The sequence below is a fragment of the Armigeres subalbatus genome, chromosome 1, assembly GCF_024139115.2.
Source record: "Armigeres subalbatus isolate Guangzhou_Male chromosome 1, GZ_Asu_2, whole genome shotgun sequence".
Taxonomy (NCBI): Eukaryota; Metazoa; Arthropoda; class Insecta; order Diptera; family Culicidae; genus Armigeres; species Armigeres subalbatus.
Window position 1 is genome coordinate 87117145 of NC_085139.1, and position 16344 is coordinate 87133488.

The following is a 16344-nucleotide window of genomic DNA, read 5'->3' on the forward strand; positions in this document are numbered from 1 at the left end:
ATAGCTATCCCATATTGAAGTAGACTTCAATCAATATTAGACAGTTATGCTTGCGGCGGTAGAACGTGGGAAAAAAATGTTGAAAAAATAGACCACATGGAAAACGGAACTAAATATTTCCACTTTTGGATCTTCTGCATCGACAGAGTACCATGCGCCTCCACGTTGTTCACACTTAACAGGAATGCTATGCAGCAGTTGTTTTGCTTCCATCAGTTTATTAGGAGCTTCTGTTATTCTTGAAAAGCTTACATCAGCTAAACATATCCTCTAGAATGGTGATAATTTGACAATTTGAAGGAGCCTTCGCTTGGGTAGAGCATATTGCCAACTTTGTTAGTGATGCGATGTGATAAACAGTAAAAATCAACAGAAAAACTGAACGAATTTGAATTATTGTCTCTTCCTCGTCTTTCAGTACTAATGCAATTTCGACAATGAACTAACCTTCCACATTTATTTCGTTTCCAGGGTGGTTTGATTGGTGATTCAATTCCAAGGAAGAACGCGACAACCCAAAGCGGCTGAGGTAAAGATTCTTCTCCCAGAGGAAAATACAACCCCCCAAAGTGACGTGTGTTGAACCATTGAGTGTGAGTGCCGTAATCAAACCCCCTCGTAAAGTGAGAACCAAATTAATGAAAACCTTTTGTGAGTGTCTGCCGTGTAACAGTCAGTGGTCGAGTGTCGAACGCGTGTAAAACTTTCTCCTATGAAGCGAAACCAGTGAGTTGCCAGAACGTGCAAACTCCATCGCTTGTGGGAAAGCTCTCTCCGCTTCGACAGTGTTCGCTCGTGTGCGCGTGTGTGTTTGTAGTGAGTCCAAGATGGCGTCGGCGCCTAAAACTATTCCAGCGAATCAGCGGAAGCTCTCTCCGCATCAACAGCCGACAACGAACGACGCTATCGTTCTCGATTCTGCCCCGGCAGCGTCCCTTCCGCCACCATCAGCCGCGAATGCATCCGGCCAAACAAGAATATCAACACTAACAACAATAATCATAACCGCAACAACAATAATAATAATCGTAGCATTAATCGCCGCCGTTGTCGCTTGTCGGGTCTTATGAGTGTGTCGTCGATGCCGTCTGGAGTGCCGCTTGCGTGGCTCCTGGTGCTGGGCTTCGTTCTGGGGCCCCTGTCGGGAGGGGCCTGGGGCTTTGTGCTGGACGGTTCGCAAAACAGTTTTGCCCAGTTCCGGAAGTGGTACACCGGGCTGAATGGGACGCTGGAGCTGGAATTTAAAACTGAACAACCGAACGGGCTCGTGCTGTACACCGACGACGGGGGGACGTACGACTTTTTCGAGCTAAAACTGGTGGAGGGGGCGCTGCGGTTGCGGTACAACTTGGGTGGAGGGGCGCAGATTATTACCGTCGGACGCGATCTACACGACGGGCACTGGCATAAGGTGCAGGTGAGTAACTGTGGAGTTATGGGGGAAATTTAATGGGAATTATTTGGCGAATTTGCGTTTCATTTAATCTCACAGTCACAGATTCCAATATAAATAAACAATATTTCTTATGTAGACCAATTAAATTAATCAAACTGATCTGCAGGCCCTTCGTCAAACCAAATTTTATTTTTAATGTTTTTCGTCGAAAGATAATTATTTTTTTAAAGGTTTACAGATGGCATTACTTTAGTATACTAATCATCATTTTGAGTTTCGTTCTTTAGCTTTTTTTAATCCATCTGTTTCAAAGAGAAAAGACTTTCAGAAAAGCAACTTTCATTGGCATTTATAAATCACGAAAACTGCGTCACTTAGTTGTAAATGAGTTTATTAGTTTTTTTATTCACTGCTGATTTTGTTGTAAATTTGGGAAAAAAAAAATGGCCAAATGCTTTGACATCTTAATGTCGATAAATTCAAATTTCATTAGCTTTGACATTCTTCAAAACCATCGACTTTTCCTAGAACCGTCAGGTTCACTTTAAAAGCTTTTTAGCTGAGCATCAGCCTTTATCCTTGGCAGTCACCATTCTTGTTCCATCAAACTCCCGTCCGACCCGTGCCCACGCCTTCGATGGTCTCAAAAAATCCATCAACGTTGACGACGTTGTCTTTCCTCGAAACGTTTCATCACGCCTTGCCCGTAAAATGCCAAAAAACAAACTGTCCGAAACGAGAAGTCTAAGAACGACGAAACCAGATGCTGTTGCAGCACCATTACTCACAACCGCCCGGAGCAAATAACGCCTATCAAAGGACCATTCTACCATCGTCACCGAACGCGGAGCGACAGACGAGGACGACGACGCACTAATTTATGTTCTTCCTCGCGAGACGCGTTCGAGACAGCAACAAGATGTCCATTTCCGCTCGGTTGCTTTTAGTGTCTAACCCTCCGGCGCTCGCAAGGAAACCTGTAGAAAAAGTCCACCGAACACCGACACGTGGGATGCAAGGAGTTAACAATGAATATTGAAATCAAGCATTTGTTGGAATAAGGGAATGAGTCACACGAATGAGAAGCATTTCCGTCGATCATAATTCTTTTGGTAAAAAAGTGACGAACTGAATGTTATTTTGGACGTTCATACTTCAGAGCGATAAAGAACAATTAAAACAAGCATTTAGAACTCGCTAATGTTTCTAAATCAGCTATTTATCAGAGAAAAAACTTTTGCTCCTATTTCAGCAAAAGCTAGGCATGTCAATTCTAATGAATCTTTTCGATTTACGGAATCCATTTTGCTATGACTACGAACCAATTCTGACATCTGGTAAAGTACTTGGTGGGGTAAAACTACGTGTTCATAGCAGAACTTAAATATTCATTCGCATAAGGCAATCTGATTTTGGACTCAATTTCTGAGAAAGCTCACTGTGCGCAAAATCATGATATCTGACCTTGCTTAGAGTGTGTATTCTCATACCTATCCCATGTCTTGGCTTAGAGCGTCAGAGGGTTAACTCACTCAATGAATCACAACCTGTTCGTCAAAGTGGCGGACTCTTTTCATTCTTCCCCGTTATGCCTTCAACAGCTAAATTATTATCGACATCATTTGATGACTTTTTATTCGCCTCTGGGCTGTGAAACGCGCTCCTGTCGCAAGCGAAGCATTTCAAGGTCGGTTTCCATCACAACGTCAACACGTTTGTTGAAACTTGAAAGCAGCTAATCTTCCGAAATGGAAACTGAAAGGAATTTTTCACAAACAACTTTTGAGATGCAAACATTTCTGAAACGCTCCGAAGCCATGCGGTGGAACACAAAGCCCCATGCATTCCGTTCCTTTTTTTTCTTTCTTGCCATCGACGATGTTTTGTGGAAAATGCCATTCTCGGAAGTGCGCTCATTTTTCCTCCGGCAGGGGAATGTAGGTATGAAACAATTTACATTTTACATGTGCAAGCTTTTAATTTCCTGGCTCGTGTTCTTTGGGCTCTCTTATCCCGTTGAGACCGGTGTGCTGGGTTGGAGTACAAGCAAAGGTGGCAAACTCAAGGACGTCGCCGATTTAGTCGTCTTGCGATGATGTAATGCACAGATGCATAATAAGGTACGGCTTGTTCCAAGAATGCATGTTTCGGAGAAGGGTGCCAGAGTGTGCACAATAGCGCAATGCGACGCGACAATAGAATTCGCCAATTTATTACTAATAGGGAAACGACGTGGATTCTCGGGAGGTTGTTGTGTTTTGGCCCATTGACGATGCGTCAATTCGTCAATCGTCAAATTAACACAACTCTTGGTGGAGTTTTGGCAAAATAATATGTGGAACTCGATTTGTGCAATTGCACAACATGTGAAAGATTTAGTTCGAAAAATGAATAGGACATCGGCAGTTGAATCTGCTCAAGATTCCTGGTACGTGGCGCATGTGTCTTCAACGATATTGCAAGCAACATCGAATGCAATATTAGGGGAAGGGGGGGCAATATGCCCTAGCTAAGCAAGCACTGCTCTATTGTCTTATTTGTAACGCTATTCATGGGTATTTTTACATTATGCATCAGTTAAACAAGATAGCTAGTTGATGCCATTCAAAAATTGTCAAAAAATCTCCATCATATTGATAATATTCACATTTCAAAAAAGTGGTGATATTCTGTTGCCGGAAAACTTATGAGGCAAAACGCCTTTTAGCTGGCAGCTCCTAGGGAACAAAGTACCACGCGTCGGCGAATCAGCATTCTAGTATGGAAAGTCTGTGGAGACGCAAGTACTTTGTAAGATATTGCCTCTAGGGCGTTTTGCCTCGCCAAAATGTTAGGTTTTTCCGACCTTCCCATGCACTTTTTTGAAACTTTCTTCGCCTTTCCTACATAATTTTAGATCTAGTTTTGTTACGGACATCTTAATGACGGTAAATATGAGAGAAACCACAAAAGGCGTTTTGCATCGGGTGGGCGTTTTGGGGCCTCTTCCCTATGCGCGTTTAGACGCGTGTAGATAAGGAAGGGGACAATATGCCCTAGCTAACCAAACACTGCTTTATTGTCTTATTTGTAACGCTATTTATGGGTATTTTTACATTATGCATCAGTTAAATAAAATAGCTAGTTGATGCCATTCAAAAATTGTCAAAAATCTCAATCATATTTATAATATTCACAATTCAAAAAAGTTGTGATATTCTGCTGCCGGAAAACTCATGAGGCAAAACGCCTTTTAGCTGGCAGCTCCTAGGGAACAAAGCACCACGCGTCGGCTAATCAGCATTCTGGTATGGATCAGCCCTGTCGTCGTAAAATATGGGGTACTTAGTCGCCAATTTTTAAAGGGCGCTGATACAATAAGGCTATTTTGAGGGCGCAAATTCGAAAACTAAAACCCTGGTTTGGAAGCGCGGTTTGTGGAACTGCAGATATCCTTGCTTACCTACCTGGCCGTTCTTGGTAAGAATCTTCGGTAGGCTACCTTACCAGAGTTGCGCTACTTACATCGCGTTGATGGAGCTGCCTTTTCGATGCTGACACGATGCAGCATGATGTGCATAGTTTAGCTTAAAGTTCCTCGCTGGCACTCGGACGTTGATCAGCCGCTCCTAACATGGAGAACAGACGCTCGATCAGATTTGCATCTCTGGAATCTCCCCTTCCTGTCAGCATACGACCATAGTTCACACCGGGGTTGGATAATCGATCTTCCCTAAGGTTTCTTGTATCCCGGCCACCGCCACGAGGAGATAGGGATAGGAGTTTCTGGGTAAGAGGCTAAGGACCGCAAATTGGGGTCTATTTTATTCCTTCAGGTACGCATTACACCGCATTTGCCATGCCTTGTTTACGGCTGATAATAATTTTATTCGTGAAATACGAAGGCACATCGTCTGTGAAAGTCAGGCTTCCTATAGGACACCTATAGGACACACACAATATACGGACACCAGAATAAACTACAGTCAAAAATGTTCACACCTGCACCAAAAGTATCATGTGTAAAACGCTGATAAGACCAAACATGAAACTTGGACCATGCTCGAGGTGGACCTGCAAGCACTTGAAATATTCGAAAATCGCGTATACAGGACCATCGTTGAGTTGTGCCAAAAAACTGTGTGTGGCGACGAAGAATGAATCACGAGTTCGCCGCCAACGATAAACCACGGAGAACCTAGTATCCAGAAGGTGGCAAAAGCTGGAAGGACACGATGGACTGGGTGTGTTACAAGAATGCCGAACAGAAACTCTGCAAACATTATGTTCGGTTCTGGCTGCAACCGTATAAGTAGACAGGAAGCGCAGCGAGCTAGCTGGGTGCACCAGGTTTCAAATTTTGAGCAACAGAATATATTTGTGTATTGTTTTATGTTCAGATTTATTCAGTTTTATCTGTTCAGATGTAAGCTAAATAAATTAAATGAATTTCTGTGAAAATCGAGGGAAGGAATAAGAGATCATGGTTGAGCAGACATTGTAGAAATGATAATTTTGTATTTTACAATGAGTTACAAGAACATTAGAACGATATGTAAATTAGAAACACTTTTCAGAAGGATAGTGTTCGTACAATACTTTTCCCAGGTCTTTCAATACTTTGCTATAGTTACTATACACTACTAGTAAACGGACCCTGCTTTGCTCGAAACTGACAATAATTTTTTATCACTTGTCATAGTCTTATTAATACTATCCCATTTTATTTAACCACTTCATTGTGTCTTTGTATATACCGTTGTCCATTGGCGTAACTAATGAAAAAATCTAGGGGGCTAACTTTTTTAAAACTTTTCTATTTCAACACTCATAACACAGAAAATTTACCATTTTCGCTCGAATCAGCTGATGTATATTGTTCGCAAGTTGGTCTACCAAACATCAATGGACGACTTGAGTATTTCAAACGATGTTCATCGACGCTCAGCCCTGTTACAAAAATCAGGAAATGTCGTAGGATTCCCAAAATACTTGATAGGTTCAGAAAACCATAGGTGTTGCGCTCGCCGTAAATAGAATGTGAAGCACGATCCTTATTTTAAAGGATTTTTGAGTTGCTTGAACCTACAATATAAATTAAATATTGGATAAATTAGTTAGTTAAACTCTTTTCGCCAGCTTTCAATTACTGGCCTGGCAATTCCTACGAGCTTTCAAACGGTGATCTGACCACAACAAACTAACCTTTCTTTTCTGTTAGAATAACTTCTATGATGATTTAAAAAAAAATCAGTTTTACATCCCATTACAACTTATTGGTCGTTAATTTTCAATTTAGTTTAAAAAAATTGCAACAAATTAACTTATAAGAGCATTTGTTAACACATAGGAACATTTAACACATCTTTTCTCTCAGTAGGTCTGTTTCACGCCTTTTCACGACATTTTCACTGGTTTCATTGCTGCAGTGACAATAGGAGCTTAAAGAATTAAAAAGAATGCGGAGTTTCTAAAATCCATCAGAAAGAATACACACGGTATGTTTGTCCGAAGAGGCTTATATTCAAAAAATCAGTATCTCCAAAACACCCACTACACGAAAGAATAGGTTTTCCTAGGTTTTCACGTAGGTGCATTTTAAAATGTTCTATCGGGGTCATTTTCCATACATTTTGGGGGTTAAATCGGCTATCATTTGAGATTTCTATGGATTTTGCACCAAAAATAGTGAAAAATATAAAATTGTTCTAAATCCCCGATAAAACATTTTAGTTTACCCTCTATATGAAAGAGGAGAGCCTATACTTTCGCGTGGTGGGTATTTCAGAGATACTGATTTTTGAAAAATAATATTTCCCCATAGAGACACCGTGACAAAGTTCTTTCTTATTCAACTTTCAGTTACCTCTACTTGAGTTTTACCGAACCTTTCTCAAGAAGCCTACAGTGATAAATAAAATGCGCTGCAGCTTTTAGGATTGGTATTAGTTAGGAAGGTTAAGATCATACGCTCGATTTAGATAACAATTACTTACAAAACCCTGGAAAAACTTGAAAATCTCAAGGAATTGTCCATTATCCATTAAGTACTTGTAATACTAATAAATAATATATTTTAATTCACTTGTTGATGAGGTATTTCCTTTGGTATTTCATAAGTTAAAACGTGTTTTGAGGGTCCAGATTTTGTCGTGAGCAAGCCTTATAACAATTGCTCAAAGTTCAAAACTTGAGCGAATAGATTCAATTTGCTGTAGTTTTTCGAAGAGAGGATTTGATAATGAAGACAATCCTTTCTCTGCATTTACTCCGTATATAATCAGTGGACTAGATATGAGCAATACTTATACAAAATAACAAATTTTCTAGGGTCACTGTTTCAGCTACTTAGAATGCTTCTAGAAAAGATTGATCGGACGGTGAGATGACTAAAATATAAAAGACCTTTTGAACGATATTGCTATACGACCTTCAGACTACCGGTGAGAGCAATAACCCATTCTCACCTCCCAGACCCATTGTCAGCCCCGATGGCGGTACGTATTTCGATCTCAATAGCACGATCGACTTTAGTGTTTCGCACTTGATTCGACTAATTGGACTTGCCATAACCTTAATGTTAAGTTTGGATTAGATATGCTGTTAATTAAGGTGAGTTGAAAAAACGCGTTGAGGCGTTCAATGAATCGCCTGCTTTGAGCGTGCTTACAGCGGCACACTAGGAGTTAACTTTCTGAAATCAGTATAGCGAAAGGCATCTAAGGTTAGATTTCTCAAAATTAAGCACCCTAATCGACAAAATATTTGGTAGGCGTAGTAGCGGACACCATCGTACCAAATAGTTTTGCGTAAAAAGTTCCTAATTTTGAGTAAACCCGTGTTAGATGTCTTTCGCCATACAAATTTCTGGCGGTTAACTCATGCCTGCTATTTGCGAATATATGATGGCGCCTGGATGTGGAAGCGGCGGGTAGAAAATTAGCCACTGCCCATAATTCATTCAGGTTAAGCGGAGCGATTTTCTATTCACTTGCCTAGCGCGCATATTCATACCATGTTATAAGCCATGAGTTATAGAGATGGCAAGATAGGCAAGATGCACGTGGTGTTTTCGAGGCGCAACGCGTTTTGCTGTTGATGATGACAATGATGCTGATAGCTTACGCTCTTCACTATTCGGCAGAGCGCTCTCCCACTCTCCCACTCACGCATTTGGAGTGTTACGGGGTTGGGTCGATGGTAGGCTGCACTCACTCTCTCGCGCAATAACGACGGCGGCGATGGGAGCTCTTTTGCTTGGCTGGGTAGTGGGTAAACGTCATGTCAGTGCTACTGTGGGGGCATTTATTCAGGAGGTTCGTTTTTTTTTTCAATCGTCGTTAGGGTAAGTGTAACAGTTATGGTGGGAATGGTAACAGATAAAGGATACATACATAAACTAATTTCGTCGTCATACGTAAAAAACATATGCCAAAATGATACCCATCCATTTGTTTTTGAAAGGATGTGAAACAGAGAACGGCATTGATTGAAAGCAGGCATTGCAATATCATCTGAGTACAAGATATTATATTCGCATATTCAAAGATATTACCCCCAACTAAAGAGCACTCTAAAATAGATGTTATCTGTCGAGCATTTGATGATGCTTCTAATATTCAACGCAGTTTTGGGGTTTGTTTACGTTGCGAAGGTGTTGCTACAACAAGAGCTGTGATTTATAAGTTTTCTATGACTAATTTAATTCATTGATTAAAGTAGAAACTCATTTCATTGCCAAACACATGCCAATTTATTAGCCAGAGCAGTTCTGCTATGCGATATATCGAAAACCTAGTTAGAATATACATTTTAAGATAACTTGAAGCTAGTTTTTCTAAATAAACAATATAAAGTGAACAGCCTAAAAGCAAAAGCAAACATTCCGTATGGTAGTTAGGGGTGCCAAACAAAGGACTTAAAAACCACTATGGTGCAAATGAGACATCAAGTACGGAGTTTCACCTAGGGTGAATAATCATTTACAAAGCAATCGTTTATACTAGAAAATAAAAAAAATCATGGAATTGGTTTAAAAGCCGTAATCATATGTTACGCGAGATATGTATAGCGATCTTTTTCAACAATACTCATTAAGAAAAATTTAGATATCACTGGTATACCACTATTAATGATACTGCCATCTTATACAGCTCCAAGGTTTCAACATTTCCCTTAATTTTAGTTAGTTATTGGAACACGAACCAATAATAATAATGTTCTCGAAAGGAATAAAAAAATCAAAGCTGTACACTTTTTTTTGTGGCGTCGCAACACCACTGTTACTGGTACAACTACCCTAGTGCGTGTTTCGTTTCGTCCGTCAGTACGGTTTTGAATGTCGCACTATCGCAGGCGTGTGTTTATTTTTCTGCTCCGGAAAGTAAGAAGAATAATTGATTAGTGCGGTACGTTTTGTGTGAGATTTTCTGTCTTCGTCGCGGTATAAATAAGTTTAAAAAAGTTCTATAATCGAACTGTAGTGTGAATCGCTTTTGTCGACAAAAATGGTCTGTGGTCGAAATGAAATGGTCTGTGATCGCATCCGCAACTCCACAACGGCTGGATGGATTCCTTCATTTCTTCAGCAGATATGTTCGTAATAGTTTTCGACGGGTTTGCAGGAACCACGAGTAAAGTTAAGTAAATCGTGAAAAGCTAAAATTGAAATTCGTATGGAAATACTACATGGGCTTGAGCCCACATGAGCCTACTATGCATAGTGTTGCTTTTTGCCGATTTTGTGCGTTTTCTAATAGCATCGTTTCTGTTGATTTTCCTGTAGTTTGTTTGGAGAAGACGTTACATATGAAAAGCGAATTCTTTCGAGAAAATATTTGAAATGATTAATCCACTTAAAAGTAAGATAAAATTTCACTTATCCATCGAAAACAGATATGAGCAAAGTGTCAGTAGGAAAGTTGCAGCGGATGGTATTTCAAGCCACTTTGCCAAAGACACCAAAGACTGCGTCGTTTTCTGTAAAGGACCCTAAAATCAGTTTTTGAGCAAAACTTTTTCTTCGTTTCAGGTACTTTTATTACCTTCTACAAAGTTGTTTGGCTAGCAAAAATACACGTTTTTGTAACACATTGTAAAGTTTTATCCCTTTTAATTGAAAAGTTATTTCAAAATATGTGTTTTTTCTAGGGTTGTTTTAGAATCGTATAACTTTATCCAGCGCAAAATGCACACATCTTTTCAGTACACTGAAACTGCTGTATGTTAACTCTTGTCTAGCGGTTGAAGTTTGTGTTTACACGAAATTACACGTGAGTTATATAGATTTGAAATGCCCTACTTTTTGCACTTCTCAAACACTAAGTTTATGTAAATTCTATAGGATCACAATAAAATTAAACTTTAATAGGTGGCCAATAGGCACATAGTATATAGCAACACGAAAACGAGTTGAAGAATCATTGAGAAGAGAGGGAGGGGGGGTTATTTCGGTTATTGTTTATAAAACGTATAAAGGAAGAATGCAGAAAGAAGCAAAAGAAAAGCGGAGAAGAAAACAGAAAAATGAAAAAAGGTAGGTAGAAGATAGCAATAAAGAAGCAAAGAAAAAGGAATAAAGAGGGGCGTATGTAATATTCAGCCCAAGAGTGACGATTTTCTGCCTTTTGTAGTATATTTAAAACGGCATTGACAGAGTACATTCCGATTTGCATTTATGTATCGATCTATCTTCCTGTCAAACTATCTACTTAAGTGCAATTGGTACCGGAATAAAAAATTGAATTCCATCTTTTTTTATATAGGTATATTATATATATATAAAAACAAAGATGGCATTTGTACGATCGCGCATCACTCAACAATAAACAACCCAATTTTTGCAAATTCATATTAATTTTCTTCTTCTATTCACGAGGAAAAATGTTATGATGAAATTGAAATACACTGGATTCTGTTTTTACACGATTTACATTTTCTCAATTTTCCACTCATCCTAAATGTTTAACGCATATGAATTATCATGTGATTTTTCTTTGATTTATTCTGGATTTTTTGAAACATGTTGCGAAGATTTTGGAGGTAAATTGAACTCACACGATCAAAAATACGAGCGAAAAAAAATCGTGTAAAAACAAAATCCTGTGTACTTTGAAAATCAAAATCAATATTTTCGGGAAATGGTTTTCGTATAGAGTAGAGTGGGGCAAGAGTACGCACTTAGTTTTCAGTCGATCATGTGGCCCTTATGAAGCAAGCTTCTGCATATCAAATCAGTGTCGATGATTCATATACTCTTCCTTTATGTTACCCAATGGAAAACATATTGAAATAATTTAGATTCGTTTTAGTAGAACCCTTACTGCAAGACAAGTGAAAATGCACTCTTACCCCACCGGTGGGGTAAAAGTGCGCATCGGTGGGGTAAGAGTACGCATTTATCCAATCATGTGCTTTAAATATATATTAACACAAATAAGAGTTAATAACATTTAATTGATGTTTAATGAGCATATGTTAGGGAATGTTTAAAATTACGTAACTCTTAAGGGGGAGGGGTCCTAAAATGTGCACTTTCATACGAAAAACCATTGTTTTTATATATACAAAAAACTACAAAGGTAAAAATATATATCAGGTTTCACGTGGCGAATACAAACGCATTTTCCTTAACGTAAAATTTTGCTATTTCATCACCCTCCCCCTATTTTACACTATTTGTATGAATCCTCTAAAATTATATGGATCGCCACACATCTCGCAACCCTCCCAGCTAAACGTTGCGTAATTTATGAATGATTCTTTTGATTAAATGAAATTATCATTTAGATGAAATTGTGTTTTCGTACTATGTTTGGGTGTATGTACAACAAGTCCAAATACAATTTCATTATTTCGCTTCAGTGCTTTGTTCGCTAAGTCCTTTTTAACACCGAATTACTTCAATTTATCCTAAAAACTTGTGATAATTTCGAATTCTGTCCCTTTTTTCTTAGTTGTGGATCTTTACGCTTTGGAAGAAGTCTTATTTCAGCCGGAGATACGGGTTTGACATCAGAACTTGAAGATTCATATGCGTACTCTTGCCCCACCGGTTCCTGCGTACTTTTACCCCACAGTCCCAAAAATTATCCAAGTATTGGTTTTGACTTCTTGGAAAACCAACCGGATTGGTGTTCTGTACCATAAAGTACTCTATACAATAGGTTATCGAAATGGTATAATGTTCACCTGATTGAACGTATATATGGTAATGAAATACTAGTTGCGGAAACCCAATTATTTTTAGCAAAATGGCCAAAAAGTTATCTAACTCCATATCTCCCTTGTTGTTTATTCAAATCGTTTTCAATTACACATGATAATAGTTGCACAGAATACCTGTCAAACTGATGCAGTGCTGCTAGTTTATCTTTTTTTATTACTACAAAAAATCGAAAACGTACTCTTACCCCACGCGCACTCTTGCCCCACTCTACTCTAATTTGCAAGGAATTTTTAAATTGTGACCATCTACATATAAAACAAAGTTGGCATTCCGTGCATCACTTAAGAATAGACAACCCAATTTTTGCAAGTTCATTTGCTTTTTCTATTTTCAATGTATTTGGAAAAAATGTATTTGTAAAATCAGAAACAAATCTCTTCTAAGCAATGATTTTTCGTACATTTGTATGAGCATTTCAAATCTTGAGAGTACCAGTACTGTATATATATATATAGTTAGCATTTGTATGACCGCGCATCACTCAAGAATGGACTGCCCAAATATTTCTGATTTATATCCGCTTTCTCCTTCTATTTACAAGGAAAAATGTCTTAAAATCATATAAATATATATCATATAAAACTGAAATACTTTGAAAATCAAAACTCAATGTTTGACACGCATATAGGCGATGTACACGACATAAATTTGTATTGGTGTAAACGAGAAAAACGGATAGTAGGAAGATTTATTATTCGATCAGTGCGGGAGAATAATTTCGGCTTTGCAAAGCAGTAATTAAATTTCCGGGTTTACCATCAAGGCAGATTCGTTCGGATGTGCCACAAGAGTTATTATTGTTTTGCGAAAAGTTATTTATGTTTTAGTTGACAGAAGTTGGTTTTACATAATCTGTGTGAATTTTCACGATTCATCGTTCAGGACTGTCGTGATGTGAACTAGTGTTAATAACGAAGCAGATCGATAGCTAAAATGTGTTGGGAGTTGGCACATCAGTTCCGATTAATGTCGAAGAGTTATTTCCGATGTGTTTAGCAAAATCTGCTATTGATGTGTGTTTGGCACGTCATTTCGCTGAATAAGATCCCGAAGAGCTAAATTCATCAAAAATTCTGTTGTCTCGAAGAGTGGAAGTGTAATATCTGTTTTATTTAGCAGACAAGCTTTGTTTTTGTTGTATTTACCAGAAACGTGCTATTGCCTGACACCCCAGTTCGACGAAGAAGATCCGAAAGTGCATAAGAGTGATTTCTGCTTTGTATAGTAGAAAATATGTTCCTTGATTACTGTGTTGGAACGTGCTACCGCTTCGCACGCCAGTTCTTTCAAAATGTCTCACAAAGTTTGGAAGAATCATTGTTTTGCTTAGACGCAATGTTTAGAGCGTGTTGGTACGAGCAGGTTATCGCACTCTTGATTATCGAGAGTGTCGCAAAGTGCAATAGAGTGGATTTTTTTATTATTTTGTCTGGCAAACTATCGCTTGACTCATCAATTCGTCTCAGAGCATCATTTGTCAGTGGCAGAGGTGTAGCAGCATGGAGTCACCGTTGGAATCCTGGGACAGCAGTGGCACGGTACCGCTAATTGACGTAAAGTTGTCGTAAGTTTTTTTTTTATTATTTCAATAACATAATACATTCCACAACATTATTTCTGATCTTCGGATAATTCTACACGATATAGGTACCACGGAAGCTCACCAAATTGTTTGTATAGCGAATCAATCATTTACAAAAAAAAAACTCTGTGGAGATGGTACCTTTCTCGTGTATTAAAAATATAATTAGAAAATCACATTAGAGAAATCAAAATAACACTTTATTAGGGGATCAACTTTTCCATCAAGCCACATAGCAAAATATCTAAAACATGTATTTTTGTTTCTATGGGGACCCTTGAGTAATAAACATTATTTGTACTTCTTTTTTAACTCCCGATCGCAATATCTATTCAAGCCAACAAAAATCTAGTCCGCATTGCTTGTCGAATGCTCTATTGCTAGCTAATCGGATAATACTAAGCATCAAGTATATACTACAGATTTTACACACACACATAGGGTTATTGCTCCTGGACTTCATCTCATAACTCCGATATTCATCCTACGGAAGATAAAGCAATGAGAAGTAATTTTATTTGTTTCTTATTTTTGTGATTTTTTTTCAGCAATTAGCACGCATGTTAGCAAAAAGAAGCTACGAAATTGGTGCCGTATTTCTTTATTTTACGATGAGATGAATATTTGTTCAGTGAGATGAAAAATGGAACAGTTCCCCTGCATACCCACATACATTTTTTGCCGTTTCAACGTGTTAGCCTCATGATATACACTCAGCGAACTGGACTATCGAAATTCATAATTAGCGCATTATGTGTTTCCGACTTTTCATTCCACCAACAGTACTTCATATACGCAGCTAGCTAACCATGTGCTCAAGACACGAAAAATAAACAAATTTTAAATTGCTTGGATCTGTATTTTCATACATCGCTTCCTGGTTTAGTCCGCCAACCTTATTCGCTTGCAAAAAAAAATCGGCCTAGAAAGATAATTGAACTCTCCACCAAGCCCTTGCGCTATTCGACTGACGCGCTTGCCATCTGGACTATAAACCAGATGAGAGATGAGTAGTGATAAAAGACTACCATTTTCTTCGTTTTATATTATATGAATCTGATAATTATCTGAAGGAGAATCGTTTACATGTATTGATCGAAACCAAATAAACCGCACTTATGCAATGAGCTGGCATGACAAATATAACATTCTCTGAGTGGCAACAAATTCTACATACTAGCATTCCTCTCCTTTCCCAACTGACTATAAGGACTTGGCCGGCGCCGTTATGACAATAAAAGTTGCCAGAATAAATGGTGTAGCCAGATAATTGGTCGGGGGGGTGGGGTTTTTTTGGTTTCTGAATTGCATTTGATGTAACGATTTCAATGTTTCATCTATGTTACTGGTAATAAACTCTATTCAGTTTTTATTCTGACAGACTTTGCGTCCCGCATCGCCAAATACAATGGTTCATTGCGTTTTCTGGCAAGTAAAACATTGAGCGCAATGAACCATTTACCAATATATACACGAATGTCTAGACACAACCGATATAGTGCAGGATTATCGCTGTTTTATTGGAATGCTTTCCTTAAATGGATCATTTCCTTGATCATTTAATATTTGTTGTTTTAAAACAACATTGCACATTTAAGGGTTAAAACGACCGTTTAGAGCATGGACGATGGGAATAGGAGATCGTCAGTTGCGTTCTAGCAAAAATTCCGCTTGAGGCCCTTCCTAAAAATTTTAACAACAGCCACTACACCTGATGGTATAGTTGCAATAGTTCCATTTACAGTCGATAGGTGGTGTTGCTGTGTGTTTGTATCAATGTAATATTGCATATACACTAGTGACATCTGCTGTTCGATATCGTAAGCTTTCAATGTTCTTTCCACACACACGAGGTGGAGAACAGTCTTGAAGATATTGAAAGTATACAGCTAGAATTTAGTATGGAGGTACAATGAAATCTCTTTTATTGTTTAGAACTGTAAAACAAGTCGTGGGAACAAAAAATCTAAAAATTATTTGTTGCTTTTTGACCTAGGTTTCATATTGATGCGATGCGTAGTTAATGAGAACGGATGATTTGTCCATACAAGGAAATTCATTTTACTTTAAATGTTGTGGCGCCATCTCGTTCAAACAGCACCTTTGTCTTTGCCTTATTCCATCAGTGTTACGTTTGTTTGTCTGTGGTGTTAGTGTAAC

General features: G+C 38.5%; 1 protein-coding gene across 1 annotated transcript in view; it reads left to right on the forward strand.

Moving 5' to 3' along the window:
* Positions 1 to 712: 712 nt before the first annotated feature.
* Positions 713 to 16344, forward strand: part of LOC134206328 (neurexin 1) — a 532462-nt gene continuing 516830 nt past the window's right edge. Inside the window, exons 1-2 of the mRNA XM_062682027.1 lie at positions 713 to 726; positions 931 to 1417. Coding sequence (XP_062538011.1) covers positions 713 to 726; positions 931 to 1417 — 501 coding nt within the window. The remainder of the gene's footprint in view (positions 727 to 930; positions 1418 to 16344) is intronic.